This window comes from Dipodomys ordii, unplaced genomic scaffold (assembly GCF_000151885.1).
Source record: "Dipodomys ordii isolate 6190 unplaced genomic scaffold, Dord_2.0 Scaffold139, whole genome shotgun sequence".
Lineage (NCBI taxonomy): Eukaryota > Metazoa > Chordata > Mammalia > Rodentia > Heteromyidae > Dipodomys > Dipodomys ordii.
Genome location: NW_012267355.1, coordinates 2,541,410 through 2,565,737, shown reverse-complemented (window position 1 = coordinate 2,565,737; position 24,328 = coordinate 2,541,410). Strand labels below are relative to the sequence as shown.

General features: G+C 36.5%; 1 protein-coding gene across 1 annotated transcript in view; it reads right to left on the bottom strand.

The window, feature by feature from the left end:
* Nucleotides 1-24,328, bottom strand: part of Olfm3 (olfactomedin 3) — a 47,117-nt gene that overhangs the window by 1,785 nt on the left and 21,004 nt on the right. The window contains exons 4-5 of the mRNA XM_013031407.1: nt 20,281-20,500; nt 889-995 (exon numbers count right to left, since the gene is read on the bottom strand). Of these exons, the coding sequence (XP_012886861.1) occupies nt 889-995; nt 20,281-20,500 (327 nt within the window). The remainder of the gene's footprint in view (nt 1-888; nt 996-20,280; nt 20,501-24,328) is intronic.

Genomic DNA, 24,328 nt, shown 5'->3' with positions numbered 1-24,328 from the left:
CCTGAGCACTTTCCTCAAGTTTTTGTGCTCAAGGTAAGTGCTCTACCACTTCAATCATAGCTCCACTTCCAGTTTTTTTGATGTTTCATTGGAGATAAAAATCTTAGACATCCTGCTTTGGCTGGCTTTGAACTGTGATCCTTAGATCACAGCCTCCTGAGTCACTAGGAGTATTGGAATGAACCACTGGCACTGGCTTGAAAATTGTTTTATTCTCTCCTTTACTTTGAAAAATGCCTGGTTGAATTTTACCTGTTCTACTTTATGCATATCACAAAACCTTCAAGCAACATTTATGCTATGAAGCAGCTACAGATACAACCTTTTAATGAAAGTATTTTACTAATTTAGTAACTAATCTCATTTGGTTGAAACCATTAATTGATACTAAGTTGTGTACTAAATGGAGATATGTTGAATTTCTAATGTATTCGATTAAACTCTGGAGGTATTACTAACACTTGAAAACATCTTCTCAAAGTTTCCGTTATTTCTTTTAAAAGCAATTTCTAGATCCCCAGGATATATTAATTTATTTAGTCAATTAGTTAGTTCCTGACATTTTCATCATTTTGTGTTATTTTTCCATACTAAAGACCATGATTCATTAAAAATATATAGTAAATTTTATGTGCTTTTCGCTGGCACTTTTCAAACAAATAACAGGTTCAACTCAATAAAAAATAGAATATACAATGAAACATTTTACTAACTGTTGGTTGCTATATACTTTTTGAAATGCTAGTATTATCAAATAGGAGATACATGCAAATTGTGTGACACTTTCAAATTAGAACTAATATATCGGAAGAGAATGAATAGTCAGGAGAAAAAAAAGGTGTAAATAAAACATAATTTTAAGTCTAAGTATTTGTAGAATCAACATACTCTGTTATTTTTTTCAGATGCTAAAGGATCCGTCATCCAAGCACCAAATCGAGTTCCAGAGGTCTTGACTGTAATGGGGCCTGTGATTTTCATCAATTTGCCACATGCTGAAACAAGAGGAAGATAAATATGTTGGATGAACAGAGCAATGATTCCAACACATACACTCATGTCAAGAATAAAGTATGGCATGGAAAGACAGATTAAATCCCTGGATTTATGTTGCATATTCTGTATGGCTGAGCTTTTATATTCACACATTTCAGCGCCCTTGGAACCATCACTTGCTTTTTCAATCTGTAGTTCTAAAGTGTGTGTGATTTTTAATGGGGAAATGACTGGTATAATCTGTAAAGAAACGAATGAGGAAAGTCATCATCATTATACTAATTTAACAGCTGCTTCATCCAAAGTAAAGAAATCAAAATATTATATAATTGTCCAGGAGCTTTCTATTTTTTTTTCCCTTCACCTTGTGACCGTAGATAATTTACATATGCCAGAACTCTAAAAGCTTTCAAATTTTCAAATTGTATCAGAATACAAAATATAGAATGAGAAGTTCCTGTGAAAAATATCTTTTATGTATAAATAAATATAGCATGTACGAATGTGTATAATACAATAAAATAACTGTTTACCTGTAAAAGGTATATAACACGACCTGGCAATGCAGTAGTTAATATATAAAGACAAACTTTCAAAATCTCAACACATTTTCATTTTTACAACATATTACATGATCATATTTACATTTATGACTACAAAGCCATATGATGTAAAATACATTGAACTGCAACACATAATAAAAATGGATGTTTTAATTATATTTTTATCACCTTTATTGTGCACAAAGAATAGAAAGGAAATCATAAATAGCAAAAAGCCTAAGATAAACCTATTTTGTATGAGATTTTCAGATAGCAAAGTTTAAAAGTGATTTAGCTATTCATGTTGTTAATGATAATCTGATTGTTTAAAAATGATGATCTTTGGTCTAAACAAAATAATACTCATTCCTGTTTAGTTAGTCTATTTTTTCATTTTATTTTTTTCTTTGCTTTGCTTTTCCTTTTTTAGGGTCCTACTTGTTCCATGCTTTTTCTGTCCTGCTCTGCCTTTTCTTAGACTGGCAAATGTCTGTTTAATTCTTATTATATTTGGAATTCTCTTGTATTTGGAAGACAAAGAACACTAAAGAAAAAAAGGAAAGACAAAGTAAGATTAGCTTTGAGATTATTTTGATTACTATTTGTAGATGTTTCTCAGAGCAATATTCATGGTCAGCAGGATACTAAACCATATGGTTAGTAAGGTGTTGTGTGCTTTCTGAAGAAATTGCTTGAGAACTAGCCAGGACAAGGGTTCATCCCTGTTCCCTTCTATTTGGGAGGTGGAGACAGAGATGAGGAGGTTAATGATTGGGGTCCATCGTTAGTCTAAACTAATAGCTGGACAGGACAGAGTGGTACACACCTGTCAGCCCAGCTATTTAGGAAGCACACATAGTAGACACCTATCCTTCTATTTATGTGTAAAAAGTAAATGAGACCTTTTGTGTCCCAGAATGACCATTATTCTGTGGACCTTGAGAACATGTGCTCCAGAACAGACAGATGACTCCAAAAAGGATGTCTTAACACAATTTCATGAAGATGTAAATGAATGCAGCCTTTATAAAATCCAATGTGGAAGTGCCTCATAAAATTCAGAGTAGGGCTGCCATTTTATCCATCCATCCCATTACTGGTGATAGATCCACAGGAGATGAGATCCAAATGCTGAAGAGACCTCTACATTCCTCTGTTCACTGCAGTGTTATTCTTGATACACAAGAAATAGAAACAGTCCAAGTTTTGATCAACAAAAAGTAAATGAGAAAATACAGCAATATAATGGAAAGCTATAGAGCTAACAATATTGAATCATGACATTTAGGAGGACCTGGATAGAACAGGAGATCATTATGTGGAGTGAAATAAGCCAGACACAGAAAGATAGGAGCCAAGTTATTTCATTTAGATCGAATCTAAACTAGTTGATTGTAGAGAGGTTCAGGGTAAAATAGTGGTTATGAAAGGTTGGGGAAAAGAGAGAAAGGAATATTGGGAATGGGACAGATAGTAGTAACTTAGAGTTAGCAGGCACCAGATGCTCTTGTGTGCTATTAACCAGGACAGTGACTATAGATAACCAGAATTTACAATTTAATTGACTAAAAGCAAAAATTTTGAAAATTTCCTCGTGAAGAAATAATAAATGTTTGAAAAGATACACATGTTTAATCTGATTTAAACATTGCATAATGTAAACCTGCATAGAATTATCATGTAACACTATGCACAATGTTTTCACATGCATGCAAGCCAATAGAAATCTTTTTTTTTCTTTACCAGTCCTGAGGTTTGAACTCAGACAGAGTCTGCAGTCCTTTTTGCTCAAGGCTAGTAATCTACCACTTGAGCCAAACCTCCATTTCCAGCTTTGTGATAAGTGATTAGATTTAGGAGTCTTACAGACTCCTGCCTGGTCTGAGTTTGAATCATGATTCTCAGATCTCAGCTTCCTGAGTAACTAAGGTTCTGGTGTAAGCCACCAGTGCCTAGAAATAAATCCAATTTTTAAAAGAGAGTGGACTATTGAAGTCTTATTTGCAATATCTAGTATATGTCTGAGTCAAGCAGAAAAGGTCAGATAAGGTGATGTTAGGGAAATGAACCCTAAGATGTGTATTCAAATGTTTTTTTTCTTTCATGCATTTGTTTCTAACTCATTTATAAGATTATTTCTTTGTTGCTTTGTATGTCCCTCCCCCACAGTATAACCCCTGTGTTCACTGTATTTGATGTCAGTATAATTTTTTGAGGGGAAGGGGAAAAACAAGTCGTTTCAATAAGGATAAAGGTGGACCTGTTGCAACAATGAGAAGTACAAGTCCTTATGTAGAAAACGAACTTTACAACTTTGGTGGGGGGGCAGGGAGGATTTTGGGGGGGAGGTGAGGGACGGATGGGAAGGAATGGGAAGGGGAAACAAAGGAGGAGGCTACAATGCTTTATAAGAAATGTACTCATTATCTTGCCCATGTAATTGTAACCCCTCTGTACAGTATTTTCACAATAAAAAATAAATAAAAATTAAATAAAAAGAGTAGACTATTGGAGTGGAATTGCTAGATCATAGGGGAGCTCTATGTTTATTTAGTCTTTGAAGAATCTCCATACTGCTTTCCAGAGTGGTTCCCACCAACGGTTCCCTTTTGGCCACATACCACCCAGCATTGGTTATTGTTGTTTTCTTGATAATGGCCATTCTAATTGGTCTGAGGTGGTGGGATCTCAATGTTGTTTTGATTTATTTCTTTTATGACCAGAAAAGTTGAACATTTATGTGTCTGCTGACTATTCTTACTTTTTCTTCTGAGAAGTCTCTCTTGAAGTTGTTAGTCCATTTATTAATTGTGTTGCTGTTTCTTAGAGGGCTTATTTTTGTACCTCTTTGGGAGCGCAAGGAGGGGCACAGAAATGGAAGGTCAAAGGGTGAACAAATGCAGCAATGATAATCTAGATACTATGCTGCAAATGAGCTATACAACTTGTGAAGGGGGGTGGGAGGAAAAACTGGGAGAAAGTGAGGGAAGGAGTGACACTGGTCAAAAACAAATATACTTAATACCTGATCTATGTAACTGCAACTTCCCATACATCACCTTACACTCTCTCTCTCTCTCTCTCTCTCTCTATATATATATATATATATACATATATGTAAAATATAGATAGATAGATGGATAGATAGATAGACAGACAGATAGATATTGTCAGTTGTGAGGCTTAGACTCTAAGCTTGGTGATGTCCCTGAACTCTTCAGCTCAAGGCTAGCTCTCTACCACTTGACAGCCCCACTTCTGGTTTTCTGGTGATTTATTGGAGATAAAAATCTCATAGACTTTTCTGTCTGGGCTGGCTTGCAACCGTGATCCTCAGATCTCAGCCTCCTGAGTAGCTAGAATTATAGACATGAGTCACCAGCGTTTGGTTAATAACAATCAATTGTTTTAAAGATGGAAGTAGAGCTATAGCTCAGGTGGTATAGCACTAGCCTTGAGCACAAAAGCTCAGGAGCAGCATTCAGGTCCTGAAACCAAGCCCCCAGAACTGGGACAAATAAAGACTATGACATTAAGCTGGAAAAGCAAGGAAACAAGCCTAAAAAAGAGAGTGTGGAATTGTTCTGCAGAGATACTAAGACCCTCTAGGAAAAGCTGGACATGCTGAAGGCAATTATTGATGTATATAACAGACTTTATTTAGCCTAACTCTCCTTATGTATATCCTTTGATTCAGACTGATATTATAATACTGAATTTAGAGAGGAAGGGACAATGTCTGAGTTCATCATTCAGCTTCAAAGGAACAAAAAAAGCATCATTGTAGCACTGTAAGCATGTGTGTTTAACTTGCACCATCAGCTTATAAGCTGACTGTAGAACATCTGACAGATCTTTCTTCTGCTCTGTGAACATAGAAAAGACAAAATGTTTCCAATGATAGAAGACAGATAAAAATTGCATTGTTAAGAAAATAAAATTGTGACAAGAGATGGAAATGTAAAAGTCTGTCGACATATTTTGTTAAAATATGGTAAAAGATTTTTCCTGTACTTGATGACAAAATAATGGAGAAAAAATAAGACCTATATTCACAAAATTGATATTGGTTAGACTATGAATTGTCATAAAAATCATGTTGAGAAAAGACAGGAAAGAAAGTAAGGCTGCAAATCTTTCTCTTGTAGGGCAGGAAGTTAATAAATAAGATATATAAAATTGCTAAAAACTGTAGAAAAGTAAACATTATTGGAAATATATATCTAAAATTAAAGGATTAAATGTGGTTAGCTTTGGGAAGCAAATCGGAAGAAGATGACTCTTAATTTCCATTCCAAGCTTTTTATTTTAGTTGAAGCCTACAATTTTCTATCCATGTGAATACACTATTTAAGTTATAATTTAAAAGATTAAAATAGCTGCACAAACTTCATAGCTGTTAAACCTAAAAAGTAAAATAAAAATCACTCATATATTGACTGTTGAAAAATATTTTCCAGGCTTTATGTGCCACAGTTCTGTGCAGAGCTGCGCAGTAGGTAGAAATGTAAGATGTAAAATGCCTGCAGAATAAGGAGTTGCCATTATCCTACATTTATAGTTAATCTTACTTCTTGCATTTATTTGACTGAAATTGTGTTTTTTAAACTTCCAGCTGTTGAAGTTGACAAAGCAATCTCTTTTTTTAAACTTTCATCCTGAAAAATATAAGAATTCTATGAATTATGACCTTCCTCAGTTAACTACATATAGGTGTTTCCAAACAATCAATCTGACGGTTTACAAATGACTAGCTTTTGTTTGTGAAGGTCTGAGACTGGGACTTGAACTCAGTACCTGACACTTGCTCATTTACCAACTGAGCCACGCTTCCAACTCCAGAAGGAATAGTTGCCTTGAGTTTTGAATTGAGTTGTATGTTTCATTAAATTTCCTGATTTTGTCCTATACATATGTCCTAGTAAAAACTCTATTATCTACATGAAGGACATAAGACTACATAAATCAATTTAGTTTTGCAAACTTTGTGGACATTTTGTGAACTAGATTTTTAAGTGATAGGTAAAGTGTTTTCAAAACGGGTATGTGAAAGTTTATGAGTTCTCGTTTTATATCCAGTCTCTGGCTAGGGAGGATCTGTGAGCATTCAGGAATTTGTGTTTTGCCTTCACTGGTTCTTCCACATACCATCCTCTTTTTATCATGCCCTTCTGTGCCTATTTATCATCTTCTGGAAGTCTTTCATCTGCCCCAAAACACATTAGACAATGCCAGGCTTTCCTCATTGGCTCCCTCCTGTATTATACAAATATACTTTAGTTTTCCACTGACTTGTGGACAAAATAATTTTCATAAGTGTCTCCCCCTTGAATAACTTGGTGGGTTGCTCTTTTGGTGAACTGATTTTTTTTCTAATAGGGAGCTATTTTGTTGAGAGTAATTGATTCCTACTCCAGTCAGTTCTACCTTTTAAAGAGAGTTCTTAGGTGTTTAAAATAAGAGTGTCATATTTATTCACTTTTTTAATTCATAACTCCATTGAGACTTTTGAACCCTAAGCATTGTTCTACTTTCAGTGACAAGGAAGGTGTGTTTCCCCTGGTGCAAAGAAATTTATGTTTTGGATCAAATATACTAGCAAGCTAGCTAACTATGCCAAGCAAAAACCACATTAAATGTAAATTGTTTAAATAGGTCCATCTGATAAAGAATAAATAGGAGCTACTTTATTTGATACCAGTTAGAACTCAGGGTCTACACTTGAGGTAGAGTAGATACTCTACTATTTGAATCATGGCCCAGACCTTTCTCTATTTAGCTATTTTGGGGACAGTATCTTTTTCTTTCTTTTCTATTGTTATTGGAAAGGTGACGTACAGAGTGGTTAAAGATACGTAAGTCAGTGAATGAGTACACTTCTACTTCTTTTTGGACAATGTCACCCCTTCTCTTACTCTTTTCCAATTTGGACAGTATTTATTTATTGCTCAAAGTTGGCCTCAGACTGAAATCCTTCTATTGACTACTCCCATGTAGCTGGGATTACAGGTTGGAATCACTATGCTAGAGGAGCTACTTTATATGGAAGGTTAAGGAAAACCTCTTGGAAAGTGAGATTTAATTGACAAGAAGTGAATTGTGGAATAAAAAAAAATTTAAAGGGTAAGATAACAGGCATTTAGTTTATTTAGAAAATCTATTTAGTGGATTCAGCCATTCTGTAGATCTGATAGGGGAATATAGAAATGTAAAAGTATTTATGTGGGAGGGGTATGTTTCACCCTTCTGAATAATGATTCTCTCCTTTATTCTCAAAAGACCTTGAATTGTTTCTTGACCACTCAATGTCTCATGTGTAAAACTATTAATCAAATCTATCTCACAGTATAATTGAAAGATTAAAGAAGAAACACCTGCTAACTGTGTAGAATACTGTTTGGTACATAGATACTTAAAAGATATTCACTAAGTCAATATTCTTGCAATGCAGTTGAAGGTTGGATGAAGGTTGGGGAGATGAATAGTTCATACATGAAGTCTATGAAATCTAAGTGAATATTTGGATTTTATTCTAAGCATGATTGAAAGAAAATGTAGGAGTTTAAAAGAGAACAGGAGGAGAGCAATAGAATGTGAACTGCATTTTTGTAGGATGACCCCCCCCCAGCTCTTATGTGAATAATTAATTGTGAAGGACAAAGTAAGGGCAGAAAGTCCCATGTAGAGCTTTTCCCATTGGTGCAGATAGAATATGGAGGCAGAGATGGAGATGGAAGACACAGTATAACTGGACTATGTGTTTAAAGATAAGTTTGTGTGACCAGCCTGTGGATTGAACATGAGGATGGGTGACAAAAAGCTCAAGTAAAAAATAAATAAATAAAAATTAAAAAAAAAGCTCAAGTAAAAATCTAATATAGATTAAGTGATACAGGATTCTAGACACACACACACACACATACACACACACAGTGAGGGTTAGGAAAAGACCACAAAGGCACAATCCCTACATGCCTCTTTATATTTATATAAAATTTATATAAATTTATATTTATATAAAATATTTATATAAATGTATATGAAATTTATATATTATGTAAAATTTATTTATATAAAATTATATTTATATAAAATTTTATATAAATATAAAACTCTATATTTATATAAAAACAAACACCAAGACATGGAAACAAGTGATCTCTTTAATTTTAATTTTCTGATGATTCTGTCTTCTTTTCTTTACATATGGTATATGGGCATGTATCTCTTCAGGAGGGCAGGGGAGGACCCAGTACTTGAGGGAGAAAGGATGAAAAATGCAGCAGTGGAGCTCAATGGACACTGATGAGAGCGAACTATACAACTAGTGGGTGAAGACAAGAGGGAGGGACTGGCAGAGAATGAAGGAACAGAAGATACTGTATGAGAGGAAATGTACTCATTACCTGACTCATATAATTGTAATTCCTTTGTACATCACCTCTATCATAACAATAAAGAAAATCTAAAGAAAACTACAGAATAGCCTTCAGATTTTTGTGTTCCTCAGTTTGGCATGCTTTAGTGTCAGTTACTCAGATGAAATGACTTCAGAAGGAATGGTTTGAAGAGCCAAAAAAAATCAAGAATCAGATGCAAGCTACTTTAACTTTTTCTTGATTAGTGTACATGTCAGTGGAAATAGTATATATCTAAGGAGCAGATATCTTTTTAAGATAATGATGTTGACACTCCTGACCAGAATGATGGTACTGAAAACCAGGGCTATGTATAGTTTCTGTATCTAGAGTGGAGCTCTGTGATTCACCGTGGTATGGGGCCCAGCAGAAAAGCCCCAAAAGAAGCCATAAATAGGAAAAAAAGCTAATAGTGTGCTATTTAGATGTCCAAGAGAATAAAGTATTTTGAGAAGAATGTGTTACTGACCTGTGGAGAATCCCACTGGGATGGCTAAAAAAATACAATCAAAGAAACATCTGTAGTCTATGGTGGCAAGGTCTCATCAGTGATTGTGTGACTCAAATGCACAGTGATGAGTCAGAATTGGGATAAGAATAAGCTTGGAGAAATGATAAACCAAGGTAGCAGATTCAGCAGATTTACTGAAAAGGTGGGGAAGGAGGGGGAGATGGGGAGAGAAACAAGGGGTCATGGGAAATTTTTGTTATTATTGTGCTAATGTTATTCTCCTTGTTCAATGCAGCTTTGTTTGTCTCTAGGAATTATCTAGTGGAGAGGGGACATCATCGGTTGATCATATGAAAGACAATGATTAAGTAAATGAAGCCCTAGAGCAGATGACAGCTCATCAATTTAGTAGCCAGGAGCAGACAGGTCTCTAGCTGTTCTTTGAGACTGTACGTGTGCACGTGCTCTTTTCCCCTTCACTTTCCAGGGATACTCTTTTTGTGCAGTTAAAACCCTGAGGCAAGGAGGGAGGAAAATCTAGGTCATACTATTAATCACCATATGTTAAGCATATGATGGAATGGGATTTCATCATCTATGAAATGGAAGTTCTGGAGTCTAATATCTTGTCATTTTCACTAAAGAGAGTCCATCAACAAACTTTTATATGCCGATAAGGAGAACTTAAGTGAAATCTGTGGTTGTCATCAAACAAAAGAATTATCATCTGCTTGATCATGTGCTTTTAAAGCCAGGCAGAAACATCACAGAAAGAGATCTCAAGGTTGATGTTTTCCCCACAGAAATGTCTTTTTAAATGGCTAGTAATTGTTTTTCTCATCAAATGAAATGAGTAAAATTAAAATTACAGGAATTCATAACCTTCCTGGACGCTTTTTCAATTATAGTTTTGTGGGCCCTCATGTCAGGAAAACACAGGTAGCGGCAGATTCTAATGGAGCACAGAAATTATGCAAACAAAATAAACAAGAACAGTCATTTCTGTTTCCCATCTCCCTCGAACTAGCTTTTGTTCAAATGAGTCATTTTATCTTTCTCACTTCACACTCACTTTCTTAGGAAGACAAAGGGAACCCAACAGGAAAGAATGTTTTTGAATGCCTAGGAAACAAATGTGCCTTTAAAAGTGGAAGGCAAAGAAAGAAATCTAGAGTCTTGCTTCTCTGATCTTTTCCTGCTTGCTCTAACTCTGCCAGGAGTGAGACATAGGGAAATAAAAAAGCGTTTATAATACATTGCATATATGCATTTTATGTATTCAGATCATATGGTGAATCTGAATATATTCAAATCATATAAGTTGTAGAGGGAAGAAACTGGTTTATTTCTCTGATGACTTTCATATGTTATTTTTTATGAGCAGCTACAGCCATAATTATTAATCATTAGCTGAGAAAAAAATATCAGCAGGAAGATTTGCTGTTTGGCCAATGAAGCCTAAAATCCATCTGCCCTGTCTTGTGTTTATTCTTTCAATATATGAATGTATATTGTAATCTCCTAGTATAACATCTCGATTTAGACCAGAAGGTCATACTCATATAAAGGACATACTCATATATAAGTAATTTAGATGGAATAGTGACTATCTTTATGGATAGAATGATATTTCTATCTACTTAAGGCCATTGGAGAACTTTGTAAGACATAGAAATGACTTGACTTTTATTTATTCATTCATTTATTTATTTGTCAGCTGTGGACTTGAACTCTGGGCCTGGGCACTGTCCGTCAGCTCTTCAGATTAAAGCTAGCACTCTACCACTTGAGCCACATTACCACTTCTGCTTTTCTGGTGGTTTATTGCAGAGAAGAGTCTCAAGAACTTTCCATCCCAGGGTGGCATTGAGCCATGATCCTTAGATCTCAGCCTCCTTACTTGCAATTAGGTAAGTATCCAGCATACATTTAATATACAGAAAGCCCTGTTGATATTAACTTTGGTCTGTATTTCTAGTCTCACCAATGACATGGTTGACAGAAAGTAGTGAGGAGAAAAATCAACAGAGCATGAGACTCTGTTTGAATGGGAATTTGGTAAATAAAAATCAAGAATAATACAAATGTATCTCCATAGTTCATATGATCCAAAATTAACACCATTTTATCATCTTACTTATTTAAAAAGGCAGCTGTTATTCATTTTATGTTTTCTGAACTAAAACTTACATTATGAATATGCCTTTAAAGAGAAGTGTATGTAGTACAATACTAAGTGGAAAATGTGTTATGGAATCTCAAATACTTTGGAGATTCATCCTTGCCTCTGGAAATATAGGTATCATGTGTTTAAACAGTTGATAATCTAGTTGTTATCTAAGTGTATATAAGACATAAGGAGGAAGATTTATAATTAAAAACAATGTGTATCAAAATTTACCAACTAGTGAAAAAATGTAGTCAAGTCCAAGGACACTGGGAAATTGCCCTGTGATGGCATAGCTTATGATATGGGACTATGCAGGACTGTCTTTATAAAATGGCGCCCAATGAGGTATTTGAAATTCTCTCTATTTAATCTGAGAAAGTTGTCATAAATTTTTCCTATTACGATTCTGAGTTAACTCTCACTCCTTCACCTCAGGCACGCACAGTTTGACTTTTCTGTTAGTTCTCACCTTTGCTGAGACTTGCAGTGTTTCTTGCTTTAAAGTTTGACAAATTATCAGGTGTTTTGAAAGAAATTCTGAAATTGCCATTGAAGAAAGAACACAGGAAAATGAAAACAAAGATGAAAAGGATGGTATGCTTTTGTCACCATTTTTTTTCCTCCCAAAGCTTCCTGGATTTGTAAGAATACAGACACATGTTTTATATTCAATTCACATTGACTTTTTAACATTCTTTATTTGAAAAAAAATGAGGTTTGTTCTTCAACCCAAAAATAGAAAAAAATGCCTTTCAGGGAAGTTACAACATATCTGTAAGGATGTAACCATTTTAAAGTCCCAAATGGGTGCTTTGTATAAAACAGACTCATGACTACACAAGGACTTGAACTATCCTGAAGACAACCTGGAAAAGCTTCTTGAAAGAATTAGTGCCAGTGTGAATAATGTAGAAGTGCAAGCATTTAGAAAGATAGGGTGTGGAGGCAAAGAGTTCCACGAAAGGGAAGAACTATTTCAATGTCCAGAAAGGTGAAGGCAGGCTTGCTAGATAGAGGAACTGGCAGATGGAATGACTAATGTTTAGGGTGCAAAGAGAACTTGAGAGAAGAGAGCTGGAGAACCCACTTCATTAAGAGGAGACGTGTAGACATGTCTGGAATCAGTTTAGATAAACCACTTAAATACAAGTGTGACATTTTGGAGAAATAGTGCACTAATTACTTAGAATGACAGAGAGAGAATTCCCTTCAGCAAACACACAGAGGTTAGGAGACCACAGAAGTCGTGCTCTTGAAAGACAATGAATGATGCCTTACAGAAGAATGCAAAAGAAGATGGCCATGAGAAATGGATGAGAACACACAGAAAAGAAGTGGTGAATTCATGGAGAGCAGAAGTTCAGGGGTTAATCACACATAACAGACTGTGGCTTGTTTCCTCCCCTCCCCCAAACTATTGAATGGATGGTGGTGCTATTCCCTACACTAGAACGTATTCATCTTTCTTTGTTTTACATGTGTAAAGAAGATCTCTGAAGCTGGGCACCAGTGGCTCATGCCTGGTATCCTAGCTACTCAGGAGGCTGAGATCTGAGGATTGTGGTTCAAAGCTAGCATAGGTAGGTAAGTCCGGGAGACTCTTATCTCCAATAAACCACCAGACAACTGGAAGTAGTGCTGTGGATCAAGTGAGTAGAGCGCTAGCCTCTTGAACTGAGGATCTGAGGGACAGTGCCCAGGCCTAGAGCTCAAATCCCATAACCAAAAAAAAAAGTTCTCTGGGAATTCAGAAAAAAACATAAGTTCAAAGTTATTGCCTCCAAAGTATGTCTTTGGCAGTTAATTGAATTCTTGTTGAATGTTTCCTTAAATTGCCAATTGTAATGCACAGTACTTGCATTTACATTCATTTTTTAAATGAATGCAAAATAGCTGCTATGGACCTGTCAAGCAGTATACCTGAGTGTTGCTGTGGATATCTACTCATGTGTGCACTGTAATGTACAACTAAGAGCTTCTTCACCACAGAAACATAGCTTCCTATTTATCTGTGCATCAGCAAATATCTCACAAACTGCAAGTGCATACTAGTGCGTTGGAAATGTTTGCTGAATGTGTAGAAAGATGATCAGCTTCCTTAGGTGTTGATTTTGAAGAACTAATTTGGCAAAGTAAGAACAGGAACCTAAGTCTCATCATCACTGTGACCCTCAGTTTCTCATGCTTTCAGATGGCTCTTTTAAACATCACCTCTCTAGCCACTGTGTTAGTAGAAAGATGGCTCCAATTCATTCACTAGATGGCACCAAACCATTGCCCTAAAATAGAACTGAGGAGAGGGACTGGGTGGAGAGGGGTGGGTGGGAGGAGAGGACTGGAAAGCTGGTTATAATCTGCATAAAATGTCCATTGGTGATCTCAGGGGATGTGTAAGGGGTTTAACCATGTTTTTTTCAGGCTAATTTTCACATGCATATAATTATTTTCTCCATGTCTAGGAATGTGATATGATTTAATTAAGCACAGGGGACTAGTCTATTCAGCCTCTCACAGGAGAAAATTAAGCATTTAGGGAAGAATATAACATTATCCCGTTCAGACCACTAGGGTGCGATGCTGTGGAAACATTTTTTCTGAGTTCTCTTTTCTCCAAAACTTTAATTCGCTGTGAGAAACAAACTAAAAGAAGCCCTGGTGCTTTTCATGACTTGTAGTTCCCTCAGGTCCTTATTTACTGTTTGGTAGAGACCTTGAAAGCAGTGAAGCTGGTTTGTTTTGTAGCATGTTAAAATGCAGGTGATATACCCTGTGACATTTTACTTAAAAGCAAACCCACTGGGGGAAGTAAGGGGGGGACAAAGGGAAATGCATTCATCATTGTTGCGATTTATTCTCTCTCTCTAGTCCATTTCTGCTTTCTGTTAATTGGTTGTGCCTTTGTGAAGAGTCAAGATGTGAGCTGCTGGCTCTTGTTGCTATAAGACCCAAGCCATAATGGCACCCTCTCTATTTCTGTCTCTGTCTCTGTCTTTGTGTCTATCTCTATCTATATATCATCTATCTGTCTGTCTGTCAGTCTGTTGCTACTCCTTGTGTTCATAGCCTTAAAGTTGGATAAATGGATATTTTCTCTCCCAACATCAGATATATTTTAATCAAACTATAACCTAGGGCCACTTTCAAAATTATATTTGATTTCTTCAACTTCTTTTTCTCATATAGATGTATTAATCTATGTCTATTGTGTATTTATATGTATATATTTATGTATATGTATCATATATATATATTTATTGTGCATATATGTCTATCATCTATTACCATCCTCTGTTATCTCTCTATCTATAATTAGATACCTTCTTTTAATTAGTAATTCTTTTTAATGGAAAAATATAGAGATTTATTTCTTCACAAAATGTTTTTCACATTGTAGTTAGTAGGTATAATCCGGTCAATTGATAAATATCCTCTCTGCTTTGAGATGCTCAGTAAGCAATTTGTTGATATAAATAAGAACCAAACTATAGTTCTTGAGACAAAACCCAAGAGAGTTATAGACTCATTGCTTGTGGCATTGGTCTCTGCACTGATTAAGGAGGGCAGTTTTGCTGATAACTTGAACAAGTTTAAGAAGTGTAAGAACTGTAGTTAGCTTCCCTCCTCCCCAACCTCCACATATTCACTATTTCCTTATCTTCAGATTAAACCCACCAGGAATCCCAAACATCTGAAAGAATTTTCCTCCATACTGAACAGGCACAGATTATTTATCTGGAATCAAACAACATAGTGTAATAACTCGGTATGTAACCTTTGTGGTATGTTAGGTCTTGTAAGTGATCTAGAGGTTATTATGTATGGGAAGGTGTGTGTAGGTTATGTGTAGACACTATTCACGTTGTTACAGAGGTGTAAACACCTGCAGATCTGAACATCTGTGAGACTCCTGGAGACAGTTCCTCACAAACACTGAGAAATTAATAATAGTTTCAATATTTTATGGGGACATCCCAACTAACTCAACGAATAGCCATCTCATTAAATAGGAAAGATGAATTCCAATTTGTTCTTAACTGATATTTACATTACATTCACTGCTAGAACATATGTTTTAGAGTAATTAAAATCAGCATATATGAAGCCCGGGGGGTTTCAATGCCCAGTACTACAAGATAAATAAATAAATACATCAACATAAAATAATAAAAGAAAATAAATATTAATCAATGAAATTTGTCATATTCTTTCAAAACTGGGGTCTAGTCAAGTACCAGTGACTCATGCCTGTAATCCTAGCTTCTCAGGAGACTGAGATCTGAGGATTGAGGTTTGAAGACAGTTTGTGAAGAAAATTCCATGAGATTTTTAATTCTAATTAACCAGAAAATAGCCCAAATTGGAACTATGGCTCTAGTACTAGAGTGCCAGCACAAAGCTAAGGGAGAGTGCAAAGCCTTCAGTTCAAACCCATTACTAGCACAAAATCAAACCAAAACAAAATAAAAACAAAAGCAACTTATGATTCATGAAGAAAGGATAAAAATGGCCTAGGATGATAAATACATTCAGGATCAAGTCTTACAGATGCCATTGCTGTAATATCAGTAAGAACCAAAAGGCAGGATTTTTGTCGTCCACCTATTCTCCTTCTTTGTTTCAAATATAATCTTCAGGTGAGTATAGGGAGGGGAATGTGGATTTTGAAAGGAAGCTGCGTGTGATGGAGCACAGAGGTATGCAGACTTATCCATTCATAGCAGAGATGCTTCTGGCTCAGTAGACTGAGACTACATGGAAGTAAGTTTCATTAATACGTTTTCCCTATTAAGATTGTTCAATATGCTAGGGGTAATTAGCTAGCACTGTCCTTGTTCCAGAAGACCCATCAATCCTTAGCTGATGTTTTGTGTCTGGGTTTATGATGAGATACTGGGAATGAAAGACCAAATTGACTCTCAAGATAGGGAATGGTTCATCTTTAACATCTTTAACTTTCTTTCACAAAGAAAGTCAAAGCTCCACACAAGCTCTACACAAATCTCCTATAGGACAAACAACAGATATTTTATGAGATAATAAAATACACATTTTAAGCCTGGCACAGTGGCTCACATCTGGAATTCTAGCTACTCAAGAAATAGACATGGGGAATGATCACAGTTTAAGATCACCCTGAGTAAAAGTTGGTGGAACCCCCCCCACCTCAACAAATAAGCCAGGTGTAATGGTGTACACCTCTCATCCCAGCTTCCCAGCAGGAAGTGAGCTAGCAACTCAGGCTGGCTTGGGTAAGAATAGCAAGACCCACCTAAAATGTAATAAAAGCCAAAAGGACTGGAAACCTGGCTGCTCAGGTAATAGAGCATCTGTCTAGCATGTATGAAGCTCTGGATTCAAATCATACAACTTCCCCTCCAAAAGCAAGCAGTTGGATACTTCTTTGTAATTCCTGAAGTAATTTGAACGCTATATAATTGCAGTTCAATATTTTTTTATCGTGTGTGTGTGTGTGTGTGAAAAAGAGAGAGAGAGAGAGAGAGAGAGAAAGAGAGAAAGAGAGAGAGAGTTGTGGCCCCTGAACTCAGGCACTGTGCTTGAGCTTCTTTGTGCTTAAGGCTAGTGCTCTACCACTTGAACCACAGCACCACTTCTGGGTTTTGAGTGATTAATTGACAATTAGAGCCTCACAGGGCTGTCTTTCAACCATGATTCTCAGTTGTCACCCTCCCGAATAATTAGGATTACAGGCGTGAACCACTTAATTAAGACATAATCTGGTAATGAGTACTACCTGGGACTTATTTCTCAGTTTTAAAAAATAGGTCATTTTTTAAATCTCTGTGCCTTTTGTCTTATATATAAGTTTATCTGATTTGGGAAATGGAAGGGGAAATATGGAAACAGTGGGACAAAGGGTGAACCAATGCAACAATGATACTCACTAAACACTATGATGGAAATGAACTTTACAACTTGGGGGGGGTAGAGAATGGGGATGGGAGAAAATGAGGGAGAGGGCAACACTGTTCAAAAAGAAATGTATTCATTACCTTATTTATGTAACTATAACTCCTCTGTGCATCACCTTTACAGTAAATTTTTTTAAAAATAGAATCAAATACAATATGGCTGATACTCCATAGGTATATAGGCTATTTAGGTTCGATAACTTTTTTTTCTGCTTAATATTAATCAACCTATGCTATTTTAGCATAAATATTAACTGGCTAAGAGGAATGGTCTTTGGAGTTTTTGAATCGCTATCATACTGTCTCTGCTTCAAAGCTTGTATTCCAAGATGGCCCTAGGATACCTAAGTTTGTTTTGTTTGTTTCTGTACTTGCTGTGCAAGTCATGTACCACTTGTGTACCACTTGAGCCACAACCCCAGACCTTTTCTATTTTAGTTATTTTCAATGAGGGTCTCCCATTTTTTGCCTCAGACTGGCCTCAGACTATCATCCTCCTATTTACATCTCTCATAACTTAGATTACAGGTGAGTATCACCACAATAGTCTTGTTTGTTGAGATGAGGTGCTTCAATAATGTTTTGCTAGGGAGGGTTAGGGGAAGAATGTCCTAGAACTACAGTATTCATTATTTTCACCTCCTAAGTAACTGGCATTGCAGCATGAGACATCATAACTGGTTAGTCTCCCTTTATCTTAACAAGCAAAACAGATCATCCTTTGGGGTTTGAAAGAGCTAATATTCTGTGAATAGGTTTAGCAATCATTCCTATGGCTACCTAAATAATTAATTAATTCAACAAATATGTTTGAATAACTTCTTTGCCAGTAAGTGTTTTAGGCATTTGGATACAGAGCAACTAACAGTAAACAGAATTATTCTGGTCTTCATGGACCACTGGCAGGGCAAAGATATTCAACTGTGCGTGAAATTCTGATGACAGATACAAATACCTCATTTTTCGTGAGCGATCAGTGTTTTGGGGGGGCATTTTGCAGGGATGTAGAAGCCAATAAAGGAATCTGGCAAAACACAACATTGAAACTAAGGCCTAAAGAAAGCAGCATGTACTATGTGTGGTAGGTGAAAGTATGCTGAGAGTGAACGGGTCTTTGGGTGAAGGTACTTCAGGAGCAGGAACCCATGATGGCTCACAATGACCCAGTGAGAAGCAAGCAGAAGGCACAAGGGCCTGGGCAGACTAGAGAAGTAGCAAGGCCCATGCTGGAAGGGCTGGAGAGGAGCAGGGACTAGATAGTTGATGGTTGACCAATTACAGAAGAACATGTGTAGATCTTGGCTAATGAGAAATTAGCCTTTGAGTTTAGCTACTATTTTTCTCATTAATTTTTGCTGGATTCTGTTAGAAAATCTATGGTAACTATAGCAGAGTCTCTCATATAACGATACCCATTTTTAAAAATCTCTTCTACCTCCCACCCTGAATTTTTTATTAGCATCAACTAGGTAGACAAAGAAGTTCCCTTTTGACATGTCCAGGTATACACACACAATTCCTTGATCAGATTTATCTCCTCCATCACCTGCCCTCCAAATCTCCAAATCAATCTCAACAAGCTTCATTGTCCCATTTTCACATGTGAATATCATGTATTTTAACTATATTTACCCTCCTTCACCCTTTTCATTTACTCCCATTCCTCCCACTGGTACTCATTCCCAGGACCTATTTTATCGACATGACATGTAATCTTTTAGGGTATGCAATTTGTGCAAAGGGGTACACCACAGTATTTCACACACTCATACACAATATTTCAATCCCCACACTTGTTGAGATTCTGATGACTGAATGCAGGGCTTTGTCATTTGGTTTTTCATTCATCATTCAGAACACATAGGTGACTATACTTTAACACGTTCTTGCAAATGTTCAGATTTTATTAGAAACAAAATTAGAAATATAATTATATAGAAATATAATTAGCCATGGACTTTTCTATGCTAGAAGTTAATTATTTTTCATATTTTATTACTTTGCCTGTTCATTTCTTAATCCAGAGAAGTATGTTTGTACCTTGAAAGAATATGGATTATTGAGTTTACCTTCTTACCCTGTTAACCATGTCAACAACTGACCCTATGTTACATTCCCTCCTTCTTCAATTCATGGCCACCTACCGTCATCTAATAATGATGTTCAAGTTGTAGACTAGTCCCATGTTGATTTGAATTGAGTAGTTAGTTCATGGATGTAAGAGAAGACTTAGAAATGCTAGCCAGATGGAAGCAGGTGGTTTAGCAGGCCACAGCTAGAATCTGTTTCTTTGTCCTCACGGAGAAATACCTATATTTAAATAGGTATTTCCTCATTGGATTTTTGTTTTTGCTTTTTTAGTAGACTAAAGCATTAGATGGCAATTCTGTAGAGTAATTGAGTTGTTTGGTTTGTTTAAATCATGCTGTTTTCCACTTCACTCCAGGTTAGCTTTCATCTATCCACATCTTCCTCTCTTCCCCTAGTCAAATATTGATTGTCATCACATATTATAAAATTCCCTGCAACTTATTTCTATTCATTCAGCCAATAAAATTGGGTGTATTTTTGAGGCTACTTATTTCAAACCACCAAATGGTGACATGGTGATCTAAAATGTCTTCATCAAGTATTCCTGAGTAATCACTAAGGCACACAACACACTTAAAGTAGGCACTACTGGCGTTCCTCTAACGAGCTACTTTCTGACCAGTAATGACACAGCTATCATTGAACCTACTTCAAACCATGGCTTAGAGAGTGTTGGACTCACTTAGCTTTTTCATGCAGTCCCGCAGTCTGGTTTCCAAGCTGAGCACCCTTTGGTGCAGTTCCTCGTAGTCATAAGCCCCAATCTCTTCCTGGATCCCAGTGAGGACCGCAGAAAGATTCCGGATTTCGTCCTTGAACTGGGTGATCAGCTTGGCATCTGTTTTGTACTGTTCTAGCACAGGGATCAAGGGCAGGAGTTCGTCCATCTTCTCTTTCAATTCCTGTGTAAAGCAGGCGAGAGTCATTTTAAAACACACCAGCTCATTTGTGTGATGATGTGTATTACTCCCAAATCCCGAAATTCCTCATTGATTTTTTTATTGAAATTAGTAATCGCTCCACGTAGCCTACCTTTTCCATAAAACAGCTTCTCTTTCAATGGTTACATGGTTTTCTATGAAACCAATTGATCTTTATCATAATTAGAATACCTCGCTGTCGCTGCAATTATGGGCTTTTACATTATCTCACATTCTGTCAGCATTGCATAAAATGAACAATGCATCATCTAGTTAGAAAAGAGAAACTGGATCCCATTCTCTAATTGTGTATTGAATCAAGTTAGTAAAGGTAAGTAAAATCTATGACTATTTAATTAAGATTAATTATCCATATATCGAATCTTTGTGTTCTTGAACTACATATGGGAAATTTGGGATTCTGCATAAACTCTGTCCTCATACTTGGCCTTCTAGTCTGGCCACTCATACCTTTGTCCTTCCTATGTTCAAGTATCTCGAGCTCTTTTTAATATCCAACTTGGCACAACTTCATTTGGGAAGTAAGTTCAGCAAACATAATAAATCACGCAAAGCTTCCCAAAGCTCAAATAAATGTATGTTGCTATTTACCATTTTGAATTATTGCCTCTACTCTGACTCCATTTGTCTTGGCATAGATAATTTAGAGGTCATTATGTAAGGCAGAATGGTTTAACCATGTAGTGAATTAACTCTTTAAGAGACAGAGATGCTGTGGTTTATGTAACAAACAAGCCATGCTCAGTTGCTTGAAAAGTAAATATTGAATTTTTTTTGTCCAGTGAACAAGAAAAATAGATGTGGACAAAGCAGTGCTCTGTATCCCATGCCATTAAAGGATTAAGGTCAAACTTCAATTTTACCTGGAATGTATTTCTCTTGAACTTAGTAGCTGTGATCAGTAACAATATTTCAGGAGTTTGATTCATTGTGAATTCATTGCCGGTGATACTATTTATGGAGTTAACCATACTTATGATCATGTGAGTGTAATCCATAGATACTGTCAGAAACCGTACTCGACACTAATTTAAAGGAGCTAAAATTGCATTTGAAAATTACATTGAGAAGATGTTATTACCATAAATGCATTAAAATAGCAGGAGATCCCATGGCTACCCTGATTTATTAGCTTGCATTTCTTATGGGGAAATTTCCATTTGTGGTATAAATTCAGAAATCTTCGAATGTATCTACAAGTGCATATTGCGTGGGAGGATAAAGAATCTTGGTAATGAGAAAGATTCATAACTCTCACACTCTAAAGGCAAAATTGCAGAGGGTTGTTCATTTCGAAATGAACTTATTAGTTTGAACATCTTGTAGTACCCCTAATGGGAGGCACAATTGTTTCATTAGGATTTTAATATAAGAGATCTGTTGGTAATATTTGCTGCATATTATAACCGCTGTTACAATGAAGGTTTTTATATCCTACCTCTGGGCCTCTTTTAAATGATACGTTTGTGTCAAAAGTTTGATAGCATTCATCCTTGCTACATTAAAATCTTTTTACTTCTCATAAATTCATAACTACATTTTTCAACAATCAACTTTGATATTCCAGAAACTGTTAGGAAGTAATAGTAGCCCAACCAAGATGTGACTCAAATACATAAAAGATTAAAGTATAATAGCACAGATCCATGTTTTTGAATCCCTTCCCGAGTCTCACTTTCTGCTGTGCTACCCTGATGGTAGCTGGAATCTTCACAAACCATCTTTTCTTACAGAAATGATAGTCTCAAGTATGATGGCTAGCTCAAACATTTTATCTGAAGAATTGTAAGGGGGAAGATACCTTAGTATTTGTGTAAGATGAAAAATGTGCAGCAGAAGAGGATTTTGTAAAGGTAACTTCCAAAACAAAGCTTGCTTTTGGAATCTTGCATTTCTCTTTCTAAAGCATGTCATTTCTGTACCTGTAGTAAAAACTAATTCAGCCAGATGCTGGTGGCTCACACATATCATCCTTGCCACTCAGCAAGCTGAACTACAAGGATCAAGGTTTGCAGCCAGGCCAGGCAGGAAAGTTCATGAGACTCTTATTTCTAATTAACAAAAAAGCCAAAAAAGTAGAGCTGTGGCTCAAGTGGTAGAGTGCTAGCCTTAAACAGAAATGCTCAGAGACTTAAGTTTTCAGTTCAAATCTCAGGACCAGAAGTAGACTAAATATCAACAACAAAAATAAAGTGGATTCATGGATTCATAGTGAACTTAATGAATAAAAAAAATTAATGGGCTGGGAAGGTGGCTCAGTGGTAGAGTGCTTGCCTTGCATGCATGAGGCCCTGGGCTCTATTCCTCAGCACCACATAAGCAGAAAAAGCAGGAAGTGGCGCTGTGGCTCAAGTGGTAGAGCGCTAGCCTTGAGCTGAAGAGCTGAGGGACAGTGCCCAGGCCCAGAGTTCAGGCCCCATGAACGACCACAAAACAAAACAAAAACAAAAACACAATGTTAGGTTCTAGAAACTTGCACCTGTAATCCTAGTTAGTCACAAGGCTGAAATCTGCAGTTAGCAGCTCACAGCCATCCTGGGAAGAAAACCCAATGAAGACTCTTACCTCCTATCTCCAGTTAAGCAGCAAAAAAATCAGAAGAGGAGGTGTGGCTCAAATGGTTGAGTGCCAGCCATATGTGGAAATTGCCAAGCAACATCCTGAGGCCCTGAGTTCAAGCCTCAGTATACATACACATCACACACATGCACACACACACACACACACACACACACACTGCAAAAAAGAAAAGAAATTCAACAAACATATGTTGAACATCTAATCATTATTGTGATTTTGATTTTTGTGAGAAAAGGCCTGTTTGCATAGGTAATGTAATATTCATGCTAGATAATATGACTCTGGAAAAATACACATCATCTTTGCACATCAGTTCCTTTATCTGATGGAGATTAAAAAATAATGCTTACCTTGTATGATTGTTGTGAGTATTTAATTGCTTAACATACTTAAACCGTTCAAAAACAGGCTTTACTGATCCAATATTGTTCAAAAAATAGCTACTGTTATTGTAATTAATGCTATTGGGACTATATTGATATATGGCTCCAATCTATTACATTGACTAAGAAACATCACTACGTCACATGGTGATGTCTAAAAATGAATGCTTCTCATTGGTACTGTGGCTCCTGCAATGAAACTTGTCAACTAGGAAAGTTATTTCTCTGTGTTTCTTTTGGTTTTGTCTGTAATTGATTTTTTCATTTTTGGACTTCTCCCAAGAATTCCCAATCATACCTGGGCTCCCTCACTCAATTGCCACCCTATCTAGCGGGACAACCTCAAGTATTTATTGTGCTCTGTAGAATATTCACAGCATTGTGCCTTTGCACCAATAACCTGAGTTCCTATCTCATGAGCATGTTCCTTTTGGGGAACTTCCAGCTTACATTTCCTCCTTTATTGATGACTTCAACTTTGGCATCCCATGATGTTCTGCTGCTGCCGCCTATCTCTTAAATATGAGTACTAAATTAAGTTAGAATATTTTTTGTTTGTTTGCTTGTTTTGCTTGGCTGGCTTGTACACAGCTGTCACTCTACTATTTGAGCCATGCCTCCTGCTTGACTTATGCTGGTTATTTTGGGGATAGAGTCACCCGTACTTTCCTTTCCTTGGCAGGCTTCAAACCACAGTCCTCAGATCTCAGCCACCTCTGAGTAGTTTAGGATTACAGGCATGAACCATAGGCACTTGTCTTGGTTTTCTTGACCCACTCTGTAATTTAGTATTTTTGGTATGGGTGTGAGGGTCACACCAAAACAA